Source organism: Columba livia, chromosome Z (genome assembly GCF_036013475.1).
Source record: "Columba livia isolate bColLiv1 breed racing homer chromosome Z, bColLiv1.pat.W.v2, whole genome shotgun sequence".
NCBI classification, from domain to species: Eukaryota; Metazoa; Chordata; class Aves; order Columbiformes; family Columbidae; genus Columba; species Columba livia.
In genome coordinates, this window is record NC_088642.1 from 2,220,203 (window position 1) to 2,242,123 (window position 21,921).

Below are 21,921 nucleotides of genomic sequence, written 5' to 3' on the forward strand. Positions count from 1 at the left end.
AATGGAATATAGAATAGAATATAGAACAGAATGAACAACCTAAAAATCCATTTGAGAAAAGGCACCTTGCTTATTTGTTGAGGCCAGTTATACCCCCCTGGCTTGGGGCTGTCTTCACAGTAATAGGGCAAATAAAATAGTAATTATTTTAAAGCTGTGAAGTCCATATCCACAAAATAAAGAGTGTGAACAGCCGCATTTGGCACCGGTTCCTCGGCTCGCCGTCCCCGCAGAGATAAGGCTGCAGTCTGGCACCGCGCGCTCCGGCTGGAGACGTTTTGACTATCGTTTCACCTTTTGCTCTTTGAGACAAATAAATTGGATTTCCTGCATGTAACGGCGTGGCTGCTGCTGCTCATCTCACAGCACGATTCCTCTGTTTGCTGAGGTTTGAAATACTTAAGGAGGGAATATGTCCACTGGAGGGTAGGTTTTCCCGTTTGGGGAGACTGAGGTAGCCGAAGGTCTGCAGACTCAATAGGAGCATTAGTCAGCGCGTCCCGAACCTCGGGCAGATAATGGTTCGCTTCCGAGGCTGCCCTGATTGGAGAGTTAATGGCTGGTAACAGCAAGTCTGCCTCTTGTTCTGAAGTCATTCTTATCTTTTTTTTCATTTTGTAATATTTACAGGCCTGGCTCGCTCAGATTTTGAAAGAAGGACAAACTCTAAAGGAGATCTTCCTCTGTAGTTGCTTGGGGGGAGGAAGGGTGTTGGAGCTTGGCATGTCATCCTGCGTAGGAGGGACCAGAGGAGGATGTCGGCTCCCACATTGTGGCTGCTCTTTATAAAATTCAAACCATATAGGAACAAGCCACGTGGTGCCTTTTTCATGAGGAAATGTGTAGTAGACGTCAGCCTAACGGAAGGTGTTCAACTCAACGGGGAGATCGGGGTGTTGTTTCCCTCATTGATTCACAAAGCCAAAGTCTAGGCGCTGGTTTAAATCTCTGTGCAGTGGTAATAGAGAGGAGCTTGGTCCCAGTTGTCAAAAATAATGTTCTTTTTGGCTTGGTGGGATGTTTTGGATGCTGCTGCAGCATCACACCGATTTCCAGTGAAAGCACGTCTGGGACCTCCGTCACTGGGAAAATATGCAAACTTGAATCATTCTGCTCTTCTCCTGCCACCTTTTGCGTTGGGGGAATTTGTTCTACGCAACTAAATGAGAAGACAAACTGAATTTTGGTTGAAAGAAGCAGGTGGGTGAAAACAAGAGTTTCAACCTCTTGATCTTCTGCTTCCAAGCTTCAACTGGATAATCCCAAGGCTGCGTTAGGACAGCAGAGAGGGCCCATGTAGGTAGTTTCCAAAAGGAAAAATACTTGAAATACTATGAAATTAATGTGGTTTGTGCTGTCAGTCACCTTTCTTTCCCATCTCAGAGCCTGAAGAGCAATGAGATGAAAATCAGTGCAAAGAGACTTCATAGGTGGTCACCAACTCTCCACCCGCGAGCTCAAGGTGGCACAATCTGTAAAGACAGACGGTGAAATCTCCAGCTCCTTTTGAGGGTGGGGGAAGAAAAATCTAACCCTGGGCATGACAATTCCTAGAAAAAAAGTCAAAAATTGGTAATATTTACATATTAGGAAGCTGAGTCAGTGTGTGTAGGTGGTCCAGACAAGTGACTCCTTCTTGTAGCAAGGTGTTCTTGCTCCGCCGCTTTACCAAAACACAAAAATATGGGTCGTGTTTTGAAATTTAACGGTTTCTTTAATCGCAAACACCCTGGGCTCATTTTGCGTTGCTGGTTGTGTGGCACACACCATGGCAAGTGTTTAATTTGCACAGTTTCTGAGGCTTTGGTGGGACTAGAAGAGCAGGAGAGGTTTATCTGGGCTTTGGTTTAGCACAATGGGATGGTGCATTAGCCCAGGTGGAGCAGTCGTCAGTGAGATTATATTAATATTTACATGATAAACGACATTCCTCATATTTTAAAGTAGTCTGCTATCAAAATCAAAACAGCTGCTGTGACTTAAAACAGTAGCACTCGCTGCTAGAAATTTAAAATGTATAATTGGCTCTAAAATTTGTGTAGATTCACCATGTCTTTGAGTATATAGCTACACGTTAGTATATATTGATTATTCAGCAGGATTATTTTCTCCAAACTCTCCGTTGTTCATAAACCCTTTTAAAACTATTCAGGTGAGTTTTTCTTTATTGTGAAAGTTTAATAAATTAAATCAATCGGATTAAAAATATGCAATTCACTTTTCAGGGAATATTTAGCAGGTAGTTGCCTCTGATGTGAAAACTGGAATATTGGTCAGCATTTATAACATCATTTTTGTTTTATAAAATGGTTGGTGAAGGGAGCACGGATCTGTAATTTTTATCCAGAAGCTGGAGCACAATTTGTAGCCCAGATACACGAGTTAACTCTTTCTTCTCTCTTCACCTAAAAAGACACTGCCTTTTTCACCCCTACTTTACCCTTCTTCGAGTTCCTCTGCGTTGTTGCAAATAATTAAATTTTATGGGAGGAATTATTTTTATTTCTGGCAAGCCCTGAGCCATAACATTTTAATTTTGAGATGTATTAAATGCATTGTGTCCAAGCCCTTCTTTACAGGTCCTACTAAACCTCCATTGACTTAATCGTGACTCGTAGCAGCATCCAAAATCTACTCCTAATATCATCACCTTTTTTTAGCAACTATATGAATCTTCTGTATAAAGTTGGCAGCAAATGATTGATTTCTGAATGCATTCCAGTTTTATCACAAATATTTGCTGCCAATATACTCGTTTTCATCTTCCTTAGCACTGGTGAAAATAGAGTCTGCTGTTATAAAACATTAATTTTCTGCAGATCCCATGGTAAGAAGACCTTTACATCCACTTGATATCGACAGAAGTTTTCTGATAAGTTTGTCCCCATTTGTGTGGTGGTGCCCTTTAATGCAACTGAGAAATGGGTCCAGGGATTATTCTCGTTTTTGGGGTTTTATTCAGATTTTAATTCCCTAAATTCAAAAGCATTAAAAGGTTTTCCATATTTATCTGAGTAGTTGGTGCGTGTGCACAACGGGATCGCACACTCGGCTGAGGTCAAGGCACCACCACCATTTTTGTGTGTTGACCAGTAGTTCTTTCATTCCATATGTTTAAATCTTTTCTTGTTGTTTTTTTGGGGTTTTTTTTGTTTTTTTTCAGTTTTGACAAAATTCCTCTTTTTTACCCGTCGGCATTTTCAGATTGTTTATGTTTCAGGTTAAGCCCTGAAATGGATGAAATATTTTGTTGACAGTACCTCACCTACACATCATAAAACCTAAAGTATAATTACATATTTCGGCCTCTAATCCTTTTTTTTCTTATTATTTGCCAAAACCAGCATATATTGTATTTTCTGCAGTGCTGCAAACAACCTTATAATGTTCCTGTCACCGTTCCCTCCAAGATGTTGAGCTGTTATCTTGGAAATCTTCTGATATAAATGTATATTCATCTAAACAACATGGTGTACAGAACAATCCTGACATGGCAAATAGATTTTGATTATGAATCCTTAAATTGTGATGTATAATACAATGATATGTAGAGGTTAATGATACTTAACAGTATGTCAGTATGAGAGTCCTGCTTTAGTCTTTCGTTTTCTCAATCGTTTCTTCCTTTCCAAAAGTTTCCACATAAACACAATATCCACAAAGCTGTTTTCTCATATTTAAGGAATTTTTGGGGGGATCAGCTCTTCAGGTGACACACTTTCGGCTAGTTTTTCTGACCAGGAGTCTAATTTATTTACTGTTCTCTTTAGAAGTAGCCAACAAGTCAGATGTTTCTGAGGTCGCCTCATCCTAAGCTCGAATTTATACTTTTTGTACAGTATATATGGAATTTGTGCAGATTAATGACTCTGTATGAAAACAAAAATAATTTCTGTGGCGTGATTAGAATTTTTTGCTATTTATCAGCAATATTTCCAAGCTGCAAGGAAAATAAGGATGTAGATATGTGCATCCCTGACTGTCTAGAAGGACTTCAAAGCTGTCAGCGTTTGCCACCCTATCCTGGAAATACAGTATCTTTTATTTTCAGCAACGTGGTGCTTCGCAAACTTCCGCACCCTGGCAGGTTTACTGCAAACATTTCACTTTTTAAATCATTGCTTCTTTACCAGGAAACATTTAGGCACAGCTGTTTGGTTGATTTTTTCCAAAATTGACCAAAATCTTTTTTAAAATGTCAATTTCTGAACTCTCAACAGGGACATATCTGCTTCTCCAGTGGTGGTTCATGTCATTCAGTTCAAATTCGCTGTGCATTTGTTTTCCTGTGGTTGTGCAAACCTTTATTCTAAGTGATCTGAAAACTGAAATTGCATCTCAACAATCCTAACTTGGGTAGAACGGTTGATTCCTCTATAGATAAATCTTCCCCACCCTTTTGCACCAGGAACATTGTATCTCATTAGGTGACCACGGGTTACTTATTGAATTTTCGAATTTTACTCCCTGGGAAAAATGTCGTTTTCTAATACACTGGCGATATTTCGCCTGCGCTTAGATTGTTTTCAACCTCTTCTTCTCATCTTGAGTTTTCTGTTTCGAAACCTCCCGACACGCTCCGAGCCGCTTGGGTTCTTCTCTGCCGTTACGTTTGTACCCGTTCCCCCCGCGGATCTTCGAACGAGACGCGCAGGTCGTGCTTCGTCGAGCAGGTTTCCTGTTTGCATCCTGCATCTCCCCACCGTCGTCTCCTGTTGGGCCGTCAGTGCCTCAAACCCAAGAAGACAACAAAGATGGTATCAGGCAGGTGTGGTGTAACCCGTATAGATATTTCACCCAAGCCACATTGACTCTGTGTCTTAAGTCAGAGAGAAACAGTGTAGACGCGAACCGGAGAAAGATTAAATGGCATTATCGCCTTGGAATAATTAAATAATTGCAAAAATTCAGTGTATCAGTATCTTAGGACAAGAACTGAGAAGTTTTCTTCCATAAATTGTGCTCTGCCAAAGCACTTAAGTGCTTACATTTATATAAATAATACATTAAAACATATAAAAAAATAAATATATGAATGTTTTTGTATATATCAATACCACGAATAATGTAGCAGCCGTGACTGTAGAGTTGTTTCCAAAACCATCGGCCATTAATTTGACTCAGATTGGGATTTTGGGGACCAGATTTCGTTGTGGATTCTGGATTTTGCAGACAAATACAAATTTTCTCCCTCAACCCAAACTCCTTACAGGTTGGTCTGTTCAGTGCAAGGCGTGTTTTGGGAATAAACCTTGCTGGGGTGAAAAAATCACTGTTTCACCTATAGTAATGACTGGTTACAGTGCTGAATCTGAACCCTTATATTTTTTTCATTGCTAGTTGATGTATTTTGCTAAAAAGGTCCAATCCTGCAGATGCTCCCCAGGCAGTACCGCTGTATTTAACTGAAGCAATATGAAACACATAATTTGCCAACATGTCATTAGGTTACCAAACAAGATTCATGGTAAGCTTTTCAAATTCGCACAAATCCCATTTTCAGAAAGACTTCATATTGATGGCGAGTTAACATGAATTTCACTCTCAGTTGTGTTCAGATTTCTTTGGAAATGGCACTTTTCTCCTAAACGAGTCACACACTTTGAAAATACCAACTCGCATTGATGATTTCTGTTTCAGAAACCAGCATTTCGAACCAAGGACTCGAGGAAAAGAGGATTCTCCAGTTTTATGTTAATCTGATTCTTTGTTTTTGTTCTTTTTCCATGGCGACTGCCCCATTTTTTTGACAAGGGTTGCTTTATATCCAATAAGGGGGATTTTTTCTTTATTTAATATGTGGCTCAAGTAGCTCAAATGCCACCGACTTGCCTGGATCTGCGCCAGGGGCTGTTGGCTGGCACTGATGCTATCATCCCCATCGCTAACTGCAAAAAAAAATATACAATAAACAAAAAAAAATAACCATGTCGTTGAACTTTTGCGGTAGGGGAGTTATTGCCGTTCAGTTCTGCATCTGTTCATCGGACTTCCTGTGGTTTTTCATCGAATCGTGTGATTGACGGAGCAGACAGTCTGCAGAGTTCTCGGTCTGTCTAGTTCTATACGCTTGTCCCAACCACTAAAATCTGACTTCTGCTTTGTCTGGTGGGAGAAAACGAGATAAGGTGCCACTGTGGGTTGATTCGCCAGAGCTGATAAGTGTTGTCTGTGTTTAAATTGTGCCGTTCGAATCCTCGCGTTACCTCCAGCTCTTGAATTTTCAAGTATTGCCTCGGGTCGGTTTGTTTTAAGCCGGCTGGGGTTGTCTCTGCTCCGGTAACCACTGGATAAATATGCAAATAACAGCTCCGCTGGACTCATTTATGGCAGGGCAGTGAGTTCAAAAGCTTAAATAGCGAAGTGCCTGGGTAACGGAGAATTTGTCCGTCTTTCCTGAACGAAAAGCTGTGAAGGAAAAAAAAGAGATTACTTATCCCATGCCAAGGTGTTTCCTCTGTTATTAGGATCACTGTTTAAGATGCCTTAGATTGGTCCGTCTTCTCAAAAAGTGCTAAAAATCACGTTCATTTGGGTGTCACACAGCAAAAGTTCACGATCACTTATTTGGAAGCAGAATGCGCTGGAGACCAAGAGCACAGAGCTGAGCTTAAACATTCCTTGAATTACCGTCTGTCCAAAGTCTTAAAGATTTATGGGATTGGTCAACATTTTTATGTGGTGTGCACCCCTTGCCTGTGATAAGTTGTTTTAAAGTCAATCTGATAAAGCAGAAATGCTTTGAAGTTACTTTGATTTGATGATTTTGAATGTCAACGAATTTTGCTTTCAGTGAATGCCCCAGTAGTGAGACAATATGGAGAGGTTTTTTATTTTAACAGGGGTAAATCTTGCAATACAGAGCCTGGTGCAGAAGTTCTCTCCGTGCTTGAGCCTCTAGAATTTCTCATTTTAATCCACGAGAAGCCATAGCCATCACCCAACCATGGATCATTGCAGCTGGGTGTGAATTACTGACCTGAAAATCAATTTTTTTAATATATTTTTTTAATATAATGGCAACAGGTATTATATCTCTCTTAAAAATCTCCTGATCTACATTTGCATGATAAAACTGCAGACTGTTTGAGGTATATGTTGAGTGTGAGGGAGTCTGGGCTGATTGCAGTGAGTTACGGTCTTTAATCTAAAATTGATTATTAAATTGCTACGGTACAATCACAATAGATGCCAGCATTGATCACTCTGAAGAAAGGCTTAATAAAAAAACCAATGCCTGACTGTTATTGCCTGACAATATGAATGCTAACTGATTTATTTTAGGCTTTTTTTCCAGCAGAGTTAATGGGATAGGAAGAGCTGAGCATCTCAGATGTAACTATTGGAATTTCTAAGACAATTTTACCTATTGTTTCAAAGCTTCAGGTGTTTCTTATGTCCTGAATGGTCCCAAACCAGAGTGTCTGCAGACACCAGTCACTATAATCTGTGATCCTGAAGGCGTGAAACAATTATCTGTGTTTAATTCAACTCAAATTAGTGTCTTTAATCACTTTTTGTTCCCCTCCCCTCGCAGAAGAACTACTCCAGGCTGCATTTGGGGTGCAGAAGGACGCCTGCGTGAGGGTTTTGCTCTGCTAGGAAATGTTGTGGCAGTTTAATCGTGAGGTTTAACCATTTGTTCTGCTGACGCAGCGCCGAACCGAACGTGTTCCTGTCTGCGCCAGCCACAAGTCAGGAAGCATTTGGGAGGGAAGTGGGGAAGGTTACGCTGGGGAGAAACAGCGTAAAATATCAGGTTTAAAAAATAATAATAATAATAATGGTTAAAATCTACATGAGGGCTTGATTGGAGTGAGGGTTAATTTGATGAAAGAAGCGTGGTGTCCTGAGAAGAGGGATGGGGTGGCAGAGAGGGAACGTGGGTAGAGCTCGAGGATTTGGAGCCAAGATGGGAAGGAACAGGAGACGGTAATGAAAAGGAGGATCTCACAAAGCTGATGAGAAACAAGAAAACTTGAGTGTAAAACAGAAAGATATGCTAAAGAGAGATTGTGAAGATACAGCGGGAGGGAGTTGGGGACGGGAGTAGGCCAGAAAGCAGGGAATTAGAGGTGGAGGTGAGTGTCTGGAGTATGATACCTTAGAGTGAGGAAACAAAGTGATGTGGGAGATTAAACAAACTGGTCCAAACAGAGCAGGGGAGGAGGGCTTGTAGAGAGGTGGTAGAAACTGGTTTAGGGGCACAGAGGGGCGATGGGAGCTTCTCGACCACAAACTGCATGTCTGACACAGGAAACGAAACTTGCTGATGTACCTTAGAGGTTCTGGGCTTTGAACTCAACAGCAGTTTAATGCAGAATCAACTTAAACAACCTTATTTTTCTTCCTTTCCGTGCTTGAAAGGGGCCTGTGAGAAAGATGGGGACAGACTTTTGAGCAGGGCCTGTTGTGGTAGGACAAGGGGTGATGGTTTTAAACTAAAGGAGGGAGATCCAGGCTGGACATGAGGAAGGAATTGTTGTCCCTGAGGGTGGTGAGAGCCTGTCCCAGGTTGGCCAGAGAGGTGGTAGATGAACCATCCCTGGAGACATCCCAGGCCAGGCTGGACGGGGCTCTGAGCAACCTGAGCTGGTGAAGATGTCCCTGCTCATGGCGGGGGGGGCACTGGGGAGCTGGGAACATCCCTTCAACACAAACTATCTGTGATTCTATTCTGTGATTCTTAAACTAAGGTGATAGTGCTGGAAACAGCGCTTTCCTCCTTCCCTTCCTGATTGCTCTAGGGATGAGCTCCCCGCATGTTCCAAAGTCATCAAGTACAATAGTGACAGCCACACTGATGGCCAAAATGCTTCCTCCCAGGGGAAATATTGGTGTCCAGCTATGAAGAGCTGTGATGAAGGACCTGACCCCAACATCAGCCAAACCACAGCAGCTCCAGAGCTTTGGAACATGCTGGAACATGACATCAATATCCTCATCAGTCATGGAATTATTGAATAGTTTGGGTTAGAAGGGACCTTCAAAACTCATCCAGTCCAACCCCTGCCATGAGCAGGGACATCTTCACCAGCTCAGGTTGCTCAGAGCCTGGTTGAATTAAGCTGTGCGTGGAGACATGTTTGTCATACAGGGGATGGCACCTTTTTAGCTTGGTGTAAATTGCACACGTGGCGTTTGCACCAAACTCCTCTGGTAACAGAAGCAACACAAAGAAGCAGTGGGGTAGTTACCATGTTCTCTGACTGCAAAAATATAAATAACCTGTATAAAAATCAAATTAACAACCCTGAAAGCCAAGAAACACCCTTTCAAAAGAGACTCTTCCAACCAGAAGGGTCTTGTACCCTAAACGCAAGGAAATGGGACACCGGAACTTCAGAAAAAAATCATCAGGTTATCCTTTTATTATTAATGGGCAAAGAGGCTTCTTGGCCATCGCTGCACTTGTTCTGATCATGTCACACCAGAGAGGTTATTCTTAGCCTTAGCCACAGCCTTATAAATAATAAAATGGGTCGTGTTTTATCTTACCCCAGTGATCATTGTCACTCAGGTTTTAGCTGAGACTCTGCCAAGCTCTTGGCACAGGCAACGTTTAGAAGCAGATTAAAGGGCTGAAGAGTGCAAGACAAAAGTGGGCTCAGCTCTTGCCCCAAACACACGCTTACCAAGAGGGCACGCAGTGGGTTTGCCGTGTATGTGCTGCTTTGGGAAGGGAAAAATGAGAGAAAATCGGAAAATAAGGTCTACGTGGTTACAACCTTAGAGGCTGAAGTGGGATAGATATCTGACATGTTGCACATCTCTATTGAAGGGTTTTAGACCTTTGTTTTTTTTGCTGTTAGAGTCATTCTGTGTGTCCCTCAGCAACGGGAAAGCCAAGGCACAGAGGCAGTGACCTGCCCAAAAATACAGAGCGGAGTTGGAAGTGTCCTCCAGGAGCCCATCCGTGGAGCCACGCTTCCCACCGTGCTTCTTGACGAGCATTTCTCTCCTGGAAACTTCTACATCCAGAAAGTCTTTGAGAAGGAAAAAGTCAGTTTGTTGGATTCCTGAAAATATATCGCAGGCTGTGTTTATTCTTATGGTCTTTCCAAAGGATTCTCCTGCTCCTCCTGCTACGGAGCTTGGTACAATTAATAGTAAAATGCTTTTTAGGGAAAACTGCAATGAACAGGTGTGTACATGTACAAGCCTGTTTTTGTGGGGCTGCTAAAACTGACAGTTTTCCTTAAGACCTTTGTGTTTTGTAAAGGATTCACATGTTTAGTCTTTGTTAAGAGCCAAATTGAGCGTGATCAACAGTGAAAGAGTTGAATGCAACATGCCAACGTAGCATTTGGTACAAAGAAGACAAAGAAGAAATTAGGAGTCATTTTTTTATCGTGTAAATATTTTCCTTTGTGTCTAATGGTTCAGTTCCTTCCATGATTTTATTTCACCAGACCTCTTCAGTGTTTCCTCGGGCTGTGTGTTTGCAAACAGAAACGCAAACCTTCCCTCAGCGGACTTTGCTTTCTCGTTGCAGAAGTTCCCCGAGCTGAAGTTCAAGTACGTGGAGGAGGAGCAGCCCGAGGAATTCTTCATCCCCTACGTTTGGTCCTTGGTCTACAACTCCGCCGTGGCCCTGTACTGGAACCCGCATGAAATCCAGCTCTTCACGATGGACTCCGGCTGAAGGAGATGCCCCAACCGAGCCAACTCAACTCTTGTCTTCTCCCAGAAAACGAAATTCCGCACGGCGTGTGAATACGTGACCCCTTCCAGCGTGCACCCTCTCACCCCAAAGCTTACGGAGAATGACGTTCGTCGCTAGTGTACAGTCCAACATTGATATTTCGGAAGCAGATCGCCACCAATACGCTGGACAGACTGTGGTGTGAGGAACTGAGGGCTTGTAGGCAACCTTGTATTTATAATCTTATAATTTAGAGCTTGTTTGATGAAAATGAGGCCTTACACAAAGGGGATGACATTACTACCACCTACAAACCTGCTTGTTCTTTTAACTTCGTGGGGTAAATGAGGAAAGGGGTTGCAGACCTTTGATTTGGAAGTTGTATTTTCATTTATTTCAAGTGAGACGGCTTTGTTGGGTCAATCTTTCTGTGGTCTGTTGGATTCTGTCATGAGTTGCTCGTTACCTAATCCCATGCTTCTTTTTTTTTTTGGCATTTAATTGCTGTCTGCACTGTCATCCGAGTGAACTCCAAGCAGCACATTAATCAGATTAGCTCCCAGGCAGATTCAAAACACTTGTTTTAGGTGTCAGAATGTTTGTGGGAGGATTTTCAGTAGCAAGTCTTTTTTTTTCCTGTTTGTTTGACTGGCAAATATTCTATCGAGGGCTAGAAACACCAGCTTGAAGAGTCAGGTCCCTTGCAGACTTGTTTTACTGTGCTAAAGTTGTTCCTGGAAATTGAACACGTTGGCGGGGAAAAACATCTCCAAAGAAAATAGTTAAAAGATTGTAAGATAGGCCAACATCCCGTAAAACTTTGTAATGGTGGCGGTGTCATGGGGATCCTTGAAAAAGCTTTGTTTTGAAAATCCCGTTTGCTATTAAAGGTTTTACGGCAGAAGTATAAATGTATGTGAATGTAGAATAATTCTCTTTGTTGTTATTTTCAAGTGCCCTTTCCTGATATACCTGTTTCCGCAGTTGGAAGAACACAAGAAATGGCTTGATGACCTGATTCGGAAAGAACGTTTTTTTCAAAATAAGGATGATTTTTTTGCTCTGGGGATGCTCCCAATGGTGCCTGTTGCACATGCGTTGAACGCAAATCCCACATGCTGCTATGTGGAGAACTGTCAGCAGTGCATTGCATGCCAAAATATAAAATATCAAGGAATTTGGTCCTAAACATAGGTGGCAACCCCCGGTGCTCACTGCCTGCTTCAGCATGTTCTGTTTATTGACCTGAAGAATTCAGTCCTTCAAGTGGCTTTACATAGAATTTCTTGCACCTTTATTTTTTGCCCTGGAGGATGCGCTCGGGTTGTACTTTAATCTGCTTACTTAGAGGTGGGAAGTCCGTTTGAATCCTACACAATTGGAAGTGTTGGCTTTAAAAAAAGAGCAAGCAGCTTTCCAGATTTATTTAAATATAACTCCAAAGCAACATAAACAGCCTAGGAGCATTTAGGAAAAACACTTTTGAGAAGAAAAGGCAATAGTAAGACTGGAAATGCAGTTTTTCATAGGAAAGTGTGAGAAATGAATGAACCGTGACTGAGCTGCACATAAGTTTATGCTGGTTTTCGGATTTACATGGGGATATTTTTTTGGCCTTTGAGCAAACGTCAAAGGGCAACGACTCTTCCTGGTCATCGCAGTGATCTGTAACTTTGTCTTTATTAAAAGACCGAGAGTGTTTGTGAGTCAGCAGAGCCGTCCAGCCTCAGGAAGGCCAGGCTGAAGATGCACTTGTGACCTGTGGATTCAGTTTTCATCTGTCCTAAGCCGCCCCATGAGCACCTTCCACCCCGGAGTGGGGAGAACTTCATGCAAAATGGCTCAGGCGGAGCAGATGTTTATCAGCCTGCAGAGAACCTGGGTTTTTTTCTTTGAAAAGGGCTTTTTTTAATCCAAGAGAAGAGTCCATAAAGCAGCAATCAGATAGAATAGGTCAAACCAGCTGCTGAGTCAATATAGGAGTCACACGGTAAATTATTTCTTGCCATCGCCTTGTGGTGACATTGAAGCACGGAAGGAACGGGATTGTTCCAATGGCATAGTTTCCTTGTGAATTTAATTAATATGTGATGCTCCCAGGGCCCAGCTGGTTTGGAACAGCTGGAGTTACAATCCAAAGCTGAAAAAGCAGAGCCAGACCAAGATTTATGCTGAATTCCGTGCTAGTCCCCCTGGTTCTTCCAAGAGCTGGAGCATGATGCGGGTCTGAAGTCTGCGGTCTGGCATGGTCACAAACACTCTGTTTTCCTTCAGATCTGTAAAGTGTCACCTTAGGGATCCTTTTCATTATTTTGTGTGAAGGATTTATTATGCGTAATAAAAAAACAAAAAGTAAATACAGGCTGTAGTTGTGTTTGTTTTATGTGATAGAAGCTGCATGGTGACATTCGGCCAACGGGTCTTGGTCCTGCTCTGGTCATCAGACCTAAGGTGCATGAGGTTTTATAACATTCCCCATGATATGAAATCAAAATAACATTGTTTTATTGATTGTATTAAGTAGATGATTGTTTAAATCCATGCTTGGTGGGGGAAGGGACGTGTCGTGCCACAACATCCTGCTGAATCCCACCTATCGGAGGGCTCTTGGCCAACTCAACTTCTGTGCTCATGGTGGGTGCAGCTCGGAGGAGGCTTTGAAAATTGGGTGGTGGGTTGGAAGGTACAACAATTCCTTTTCCCTGCTGCCCTACAAATGAGTTGACTGTCATCAACATTGGCAAAAGCAGTCCAAAAACCTTCCAGATTTCATGACATTTCTTGACCCTGCTGGCCTAACATAGAGTGTTAGGCAAATTACAGGAAAACAAAACAGTTTTTTACGTGCCTGCTAGATTGTTGATCTCCCAGTTAAACAGGAAAGGAAGAAGCAAACAACCCCCCCCTCGCTTCTGTGGAAACTCTAAAGCTTTTCATACAACCTCTTCTACTGGGCGGCTCCGTTTTCTTCTCGCACACGTTGTCTAATTCAGCCAACTAAAGGTCAAATGCCATCTTATAGTCAGTCAGCCCTGGTCTCTGTCTTGATTGATTGGGCTCTGTCTGTGAAAACCCTTGGAGACCAAGAGTTTTCTATACAACCACATTTCTATAATCACTTGAGCACTGGAAATCCTTTCCAGTCTTCACCCATCAGCAGAGCTTTGGCCCCCTTGCCTCTCTGGCTTTAGAAATTGGTACCTCTAATTCTGTCAGAATTAGGTTTGTGTTTGGTTTGTTGTGAATTTGTGAGGTTTGGAGAGGTTATTATATATCTTATTCTAATAATAATAATTATTAGAATTATTATTTATTAATAGGTCCTACGAAGATTTCAATCACAGTAAGGTGCACATCTGATAGCGGCACACAACAGCCTTGACAGAGTTATCAAATTCAGAGGAAGGAACCGTTTGCTCATTACGTTCCTGTTGGTAGTTGTGGTCTCTCTCTGTCCTCCCCAAGCTCAGCTTGGTGTGCTAAGATCCAGACCAGGGCACGAATCTTGCTACAGCTGGGGAGCTTTCGCTTGTTTCACAAAGGTTTTTATCTTGGAGGTTTCTCCAGCCAATATTATTGGGTTAAATTCTATACCAAGCACATACCTGCACCCAAAAGGCACCGAAGGTTCTTTTATTACACAACAGATAATCCATAAAACCAGCAGCATGACACAGATAATTTTTTACCATTTCTGGCAGTCAAATGTCATTTGTCATTTAAAGGACAGGAAAATATCTACCCGCTCTGTTGACAAGCTGCAGTCGGATGGTCGGACAGGAGTGATGTTCTCCTCAGCTCCACCAGAGATGATGTCTAGACCCGTCTTCTAGATCATCCAAGCCACTCCAGTTTGACCATTAAGAGTTGGTTGTGGGCAGCCAGTTGGGTTCACTGCCAAAAAGGTCTTAGCAGCAAATCTGCTCAGGGTGTCCTGAGCATCTGGACGGTGAGTCATCAGCTCCTGGGCATCTTCTAGCAGAAGGTGTGGTGGCCGTGAGCTCTCAGTATGATGCAGATGTCCCTTGAGACTAAATTCTGTGTGGGAGGATGTCCCACATGTCACAAGGTTGCCTGGGTTATACTGGATGGAGCTGGCAATTATTAATCTTACTCACATTTTGGGCTTGGCTAGAAGGTTGACTTCGAACTCTGAGAACGATTTCATTTATAGTGCCTTTTGTGGCATCACCAAGTGCTCCAGTGTGGTTGTTCTTGTCCGTGAGACATCAACACACGTCACCAGCGTCATTCCTTACGCTGATAGCAGTTCTGTTACCAGAAGATAATGATATTTCAAAGACAAAAGGGCAACTCCGACAACATCAGTTGACTGTATCTGCTGTGATGTTGAGTGCAACGACTCATCAGGAGCAGATCAAGGAGGTGCTGTGGGCCATGGAGTTAACGATTGAAGGTCATCATGGAATTGGCTGCATGGTTGCATGAGCTGGAGTCTCAAAAGCAACAACACGTGAGCTACAACCCTTCTTTGCATGTCCCTGGCTACAGATTTGAGCATCTCTTCACTGGGAAGACGTTTTCATAGAATAGTTTTGATTGGAAGAGACCCTTAAGGTCATCGAGTCCAACAAGACCCAGGACCACTCTGGGGTAACAGCGTTGTAAATACTTGGAGGATAGTTAACCCCAAACCACGAGGCTCCAGCTGAGTTTGCAGCACAAGAAGCTTGTACGCGTTTACTCATAGGTGCTGTGTTATTGCTGGCTGGATGATTTTCATACGCTGGGGTTGTGGTGCCTTCTTGCAAATTAATTACTTCAAGTAGCCGCGTTTAATATTGAAGGTGCTGCTACCACCCACGGATTGTGCCAGCACTTACATGTACTCAGATAAATGGAAATGTCACTATCGGTGAATCCCTCCAAATCGCAAATCAAACACACTGCTGAGCTGCCAACTGGGACGATTTGAATAAGAAAATTAAAGAAGAGAGAGAGATTTTTTGTCTTTAATGCTGCTGAAGCGCACGGCGTAATCCTTCATCATCACTTTAAAAACTGTCTTAAAATTAATCCAAAATGAATATGTCTTGGCAGGCACGATGAAATGTTCAGCTGTACGTAAAGTTTTTGCCAGCTGCCTTGGCAAACTAAATGACAGACCTCAGCCTTCCTTATCATCGCTTTGTGCTGCTGAGAACCCTGAATCTGATGGCACTGGGAGAAAACTGGAGATCTGTGAGTATACGGAGCAGTGACAAACTCGATGACATCCCCGATGATGCTGTCCTGGTCCCTCCTTCTGTTTATGGAACAATGCAACGAGTGTTTTTCAAAGAGCAAAACAGCTTATTAAAAACTGCCAATTTAAACCAGTAACAGCTGTTCTTGCCTTGTCGCTGCTATTTTTGTCCCTGAAACCATCGTCAGGGTCTGTCCCCTCTCCTGACGCAGCTCCTGCATCCCAGTCTGCAATGTCATCACCCCCCAAATCCTGCCCAGTGCAAATGCTGGAGGTCCAGGGGACCAGCAGAGCTGGACGTCCCCATTTCAGGACTTTATCAACCAGAGAATAATGTGAATAAACCACCCATGGACAAAATTGGATCTGAAAACTCAAAGCCCCTTCCAAACCAGGTGCTTGAGGACCAGTGGCCTCTTCAGGTCAGCAAAACCAGTGGGGAAAGAGGGATTGCAACCCGGATGGTGGCCCTGGGGACCAGTGTGGCAAAGGCGCCTCACTGGGGGAACGGGGAATAAATGGTGGGCAGAGTATCGGTCACCGAGAATTGCCTAAAAATGTGGGGTTTTTCCTAATAAGGCTTTGCATGTTGTTTTGTTGCTCGGGCTGTTCCTACAGAGGGGAAACCCCCCCTTCATTCCTTAGCATTTGATATCCAGTATGTATATATTTTATATATATATAATTATATCTTTTCTACCTAAAATATATTATATATTCTATAATATGTATTATTATATATATTATATTTTTATATATATATATACATTTTTACTTGGCTGGGCTTCAGATTAAATACTCTGCTTGGCGCCTTGTGTGTTGTACTGTGCTGAGCAGCAGAGCGAACAACAGAGCCGTTTTCACCCTGAAACGAAGCTCTTTGTGGTGGCTCCAGAAATAAAAGAAGCCCTCAACCTCCCCCCAAGAAAAAGCGGCTTTGGCGTCTGCAACCTTGCAAGTTTCTCCCGGCTGAAATAGGAAGTGAAAATTAAATTTAAATTCTTTTCTTTCTCCTAAATCAAATCTCGCAGGCGCCAATTGGCCTTTAAAAGGTCAACCTTTCAGCCCGCAAAATACGTAATCAATACGTTATTGACCTAAACAATGGCCATAAAACTTCAGGCTGCCTTTATCTCCTCGCTTGGCTTCTCATCCTTCCTGACCAAGCAAATTGGGGCTGGGAAAGCAGCAGCTTCTGACAACCGTAGCAGGGGGAGAAATAAAGCCCCGTGTCCACAGCGGCCCTGGAGGAACATGAGCAGGATTGCCTCTTGACTTTCATTGTCTTTTTTCGTTGTTTTTTACCGTGGTTTTCTGGGGGACATGTTGGCAGTTTCAGAGGCCACTTGCACATCTTACAGAGCCATTATGGAAGGAGCAAATAAATATTTGAAGATGTCCCTGCTCATCCATGGGGTTGGACTAGATGAGCTTTGAAGGTCCCTTCCAACCCAAACCATTCTGTTATTCTGTGAAATTGAGTTTATCAAGTGTTCCCACTCTTCATGCAGCAGAATCTGGCCAGATTTGGACTGGAAAATGTTTCTGGTGGAGCAAGTAGTCTGGTCGGGAGGTGGATTTGCAGCATGTCCATCTTTATGTAGATCCAGAAGATGTTTGCCAGGTGTTTTTACTTATCACAGTGTTGTGTTTCTCTGTTAAATTAGGTGTGCTACATGGGACACACAACCACACCAGAGCCACATCACCAAGACCCAGGGACTCACGTCCAGGTCACTGTGGCCACAAGGGTGGCCTTGGGAAGCTGGAGGTGATGCTGTCCTGAAAAGTCCTTTACTGAAGAAGAAAGGCACAGAATTTGGCCTGTGGCTTCTCACAGCAGGAAAGGAGGTAGGAGGCTGGAGCACGGGCACAGACGGGTTGATGCCACATTTGAGCGTATCTGCTAGATACAGATGGCAAAGGGCCTTCTTGACTATTTGGGGAAGAAACAGCCATTTTTAAGCAGCGTCTTCCTGCTTGATGTCATGGACTGTGAGCCAAATGATAGTCCATGGAAGAGCAGTGCTAGAGAATAAACCACAACCCATAGTCCTGACCCAATGAGCTAATAACTAGGAAGAAAATACGCTGACTGGGAAGGGGCAGACTAAACAGGCAGCTTGAATGTATTTGTATATATATAATAAGTACAAACATAGAATCATAGAATCATTTTGGTTGGAAAAGAAAGACCATAAAGATCACTGAGTCCAACCATTAACCCAATGCGGCCAAGTCAGCCTCTAAACCCATGTCCCTGAGAACCTCATCTGTGTGTATTTTCAACCCCTCCAGGGATGGTGACTCCAGCACTGCCCTGGGCAGCCTGTTCCAATGCCCCACAGCCCTTTGGGAAAGAAATTGTTCCTGATTTCCAATCTCAACCTCCCCTGGCGCAACCTGAGCCCGTTTCTTTGTGTCCCTGTGTCCCCTCAGCTCCTGCTCTCCAGCTGAACCCCCCAGGTCCCTCAGCCGCTCCCATCACACTTGTGCTCCAGCCCCTTCCCCAGCTCCGTTCCCTTCTCTGGTAATGCTATAACCATTATTATTCATTATTCTATCTATAAGATGACTCCCTTTCAGGTCATCACCCTACCTGTTGAAGGGCCATGACTGGAGGCATCGCTGGGTTTCAGTGGGTGCCCTACACTACATCACATATATAAAGAAGTGATGGGTGAGTATGGACTACAGGTAGCATCTCAGCTACATTTAGGGCAAGATATCTGGGGGATGCCAAGCTTTTTCCAGGCTGGTTCGAGCCATCCCAGCTGAGCTGGCCACGCTAGGGCTTCAGGAGGGTGAGAGGAGGGCGCTGGAGAGCGGGAGCCACGGGCAGCGAGGCAGCACGTCTCGTGTAATGAGGCTGCCGATGACGGATTTACCTCATCTATTACCTTGTGCGACGCGTTATGTTTATGTTGTGGCTACGAGCGCTAAAGGAGGGCAGATTAGTTGTGTTTGTGCAGCTGCCAAGCTCGCTGTTGTGACATTTCCATCTGCCTGGCTGTTGTATAACCCTCTGCTCCCTCTGAAATTAAGGAAGAAATCTGCTCCTTCCCTGCTCCTCACGCCGGGGCTGACAGAGCAGCTTGTCCCCCAGCATCAAGTCCTAAAGCCTTCCTTCCAGCCTAGACCTGACCCTCCAACCTAGACCTGAAATTCCCGTGTCTTGACCCATGGCCTTGAGCTGCTCTGCAGCCAACAGAGAGCAAAGAAAGTGTTTGCAGGGATGTCTTTCAGCATCAGGACCAGCTCTGATAAGCTTTGCGGATGACAGTTGTCTTCAGGTCAAAAAAATTTGCACCCTGGTCCTGGAAATCCCTTATTTCCCCCCACTGGTGGGCACCAGCAGCAGCTGTCAGCAGAGGTGGCTGTTGTTGGTGCCACGGGAGACCCTTGCCCTACCCCATCCCCCCAAAATAAGGTAGAGTAGGATGGAGAATATCTCTGAAATGTCCCAAATCCTGCCCCATCCCTGGAGACATCCCAGGCCAGGCTGGACGGGGCTCTGAGCAACCTGAGCTGGTGAAGATGTCCCTGCTCATGGCAGGGGTGGCACTGGGGGAGCTGGGAAGGTCCCTTCAACACAACCATCATGTGATTCTGTGACCTCAGGTTTTTCTCCAGCTCTCCGCAATCCGGGGCTCATGGGGTTGGGAACAGTGATCTCCTCCCAAGCAGTGCTGCCAACCCCATCGTGGACCGTGAGGACCAGAGGCTGCCTCTCTTGATTTAAGCGGCTTGGCACCGTGCACATCCAGTGCAAGGCCAGATGCAAGGGAGTTAGGCTTGGGACGGGGATTAGGATTTTTCCTGATGCCTTTGCAGTGCTGCCCTTTCAATTTTTCACAGTGTTCTTGTTTATGAGCTTTCTCCTCTCTTGACAGCAACCTTCAAGATAGCAAGATGGAGATGATGAAAGACGAGGAGGTGAAAAAACTTGTCCTGAACGTTTTGTTGGCTCTTGGCCTGAGACACTTGGGCCTGCTCAAGGTCTTGCCAAGATCGTTCACGCTGGGAGGATACGGTGATGATGACAGCCAGGTATTTCTTTGATGCGATTCTGTGTATTAATCGGCAACGTACGTAAAGTCTTCTGACGTAGATTAAAATACACATGCACCCCCTTTTGTGCAAGCAAATGCAACCCAACCAGAGCCTTGGGGGAACGAGCAGTCTTTCCTCCATCATTTACAGAGACTTCCAGGGAAATTGCTCATTTTCCAGCCCAGCTTTGCTATGATGGTTTGTGGCCCGCACAAGAGTTTTTCCTGTTTTGGCTTTCACAAAACAAGGGTGAGAAACTCCTCCCTCTTTAGACCCAAGGCCATGCAGCAAACTGGCCAATGTGATGCTTGGCTTAAGTGAAACATGCCTGTGGCTCAAGGTTGGATCACTTGCAGCCCAGAAGCCAATTGTATCTTGGGCTGTGTCACAAGCAGCGTGGGCAGCAGGTGCAGGGAGGGGATTCTGTCCCTCTGCTCCACTCTGGTGGGACCCAAGGACATGGTGGCAAAGACCAGTCCTCCCAGAGCCTGCCCAGGACTGGGAGGAGCAGGAGTCTGTGTAAGCCATGCCTGAATATTTCTCTGGATGGATGCTCAGAGGGATAAATGGACTGACAACTGCAGCAATGTAGCATAGGAGAAAAGAGAATTTGTATTTTGGGGGGAAAAAGTACCAAATTTGAGGATCTGCATCCACCAAGATAAATTCACGCATGAGATGTTCCACAGACAGAGGAAACTGGGAGGGCCGCTCGGGGCATTAAGTAACCCAGATTCCTACCATGTGTTTAGTGTGAGATGCTTTTTCTGGGAAAAAGGAAAAAAAACCCTCCTTTTGCAGGATCCATGAGAGTGGCCCACGCACGAAACAGCGTAAGAAGGGAATGGTCTTTTTTTGGCTGCCACACTCAGGACAAAGTGTCTCAGGGTTTCTGACAAATAACAAATGAAAGGCAAATGTTGCGGGACTGATGCTGACGCCACTGCACGTTATCCCATTGGGATCCAGTCATCAGTGGGGGATTGTGACCGGCAAAGTCCTACAAGAAGCAGCATGATGGAAATATATCTATATTTTTTCTGCACGAGGGACACCCGTAGCTCCTTTACAGGGCTGTGCGCCATCAAATATTCAGCACATCCAAAGGCACCACACACAGGAGCAAAACATCTGGACGTGCCGTACAATAAACAAGATGTGGGCAAGTCACACCCCTCCAGATAATCCCTTGTTCGAAGTGAAATTTGGAAAAGGCGGAGGAGAGGGACAAGACACTTACTATGCTTGAAAACTATTTAAATATGTCAATATTAAGGGAGCGTAATTACCACTCAAGCAATTCCAGCAAACAAGCCAGTAACAGCGCCCACTTTACGGGAAGTGCATTTCCTCTTGGCAGTCCTCTGGCTGGGAATTATAGAGCACACGGCTCTCCTGCTCCTCTCCATCCATTTCATGGCTGGCGCCGGTGGGACCAGCATCTTCCAGCCAGGTGGGACCACAGAGCGATGTGTGCTGGCGTGCACGGAACCACTCATGGGGGATCACGCTGGTCAATGTAACCCACTTGGAAGTGATGCCTGAACCCCTGAGCTGTGGGTCCGAGGACATCAAGCAGCCCTGTGATGCTGAGGACCCCCATCCCGTGTTCCCTTTGGGGTCGGTGCTGACCATCATTTCCATGGTGAAGCTCACCAGGAGGAGCTCAGTGCTATGTTGTTTCCCAGAGCATCTCCCCAGAGCAGCCCTTGCTGTGGGAACATCAAAGGAAGGAGAGGACTGTGGTTAATGGACGGGGCTCTGTACCCAGATCTCCTGAGTCAGCTCCCAGCATCTCTACCGACATCCCATGTCGCGCCGGGCAAGTTGCTTCATCCTGGACGACGCCACCTCCAGCCTTATAAAGTCATTTTGTGGTCAGTTGTGTGGTAATACACAGTCGTGCTCCGGCTTGGGGAAGTTACTAATGGTCTTTGACTTCTGTTTTGAAAACACTGAACCCAAAAGCAAGGTTCCTTGGGCCATTATTCATTGAAGGAAATAGTGGCTTCCTGAA

At 44.4% G+C, this 21,921-nt stretch overlaps 1 protein-coding gene across 4 annotated transcripts in view; it reads left to right on the forward strand.

Annotated features, from left to right (window-relative positions):
* The window catches only part of DYM (dymeclin), a 190,823-nt gene extending 177,821 nt beyond the window's left edge, over window positions 1-13,002 (forward strand). For all 4 annotated transcript variants that reach the window (XR_010469154.1, XM_065046824.1, XM_065046828.1 and 1 more), the window contains one exon: window positions 10,496-13,002. Coding sequence is in view for 3 of the 4 variants with exons in the window: in XM_065046824.1 (XP_064902896.1) it covers window positions 10,496-10,645 (150 nt within the window). In the remaining variant the exon portion in view is untranslated. The remainder of the gene's footprint in view (window positions 1-10,495) is intronic.
* The last annotated feature ends 8,919 nt before the right edge of the window (window positions 13,003-21,921 follow it).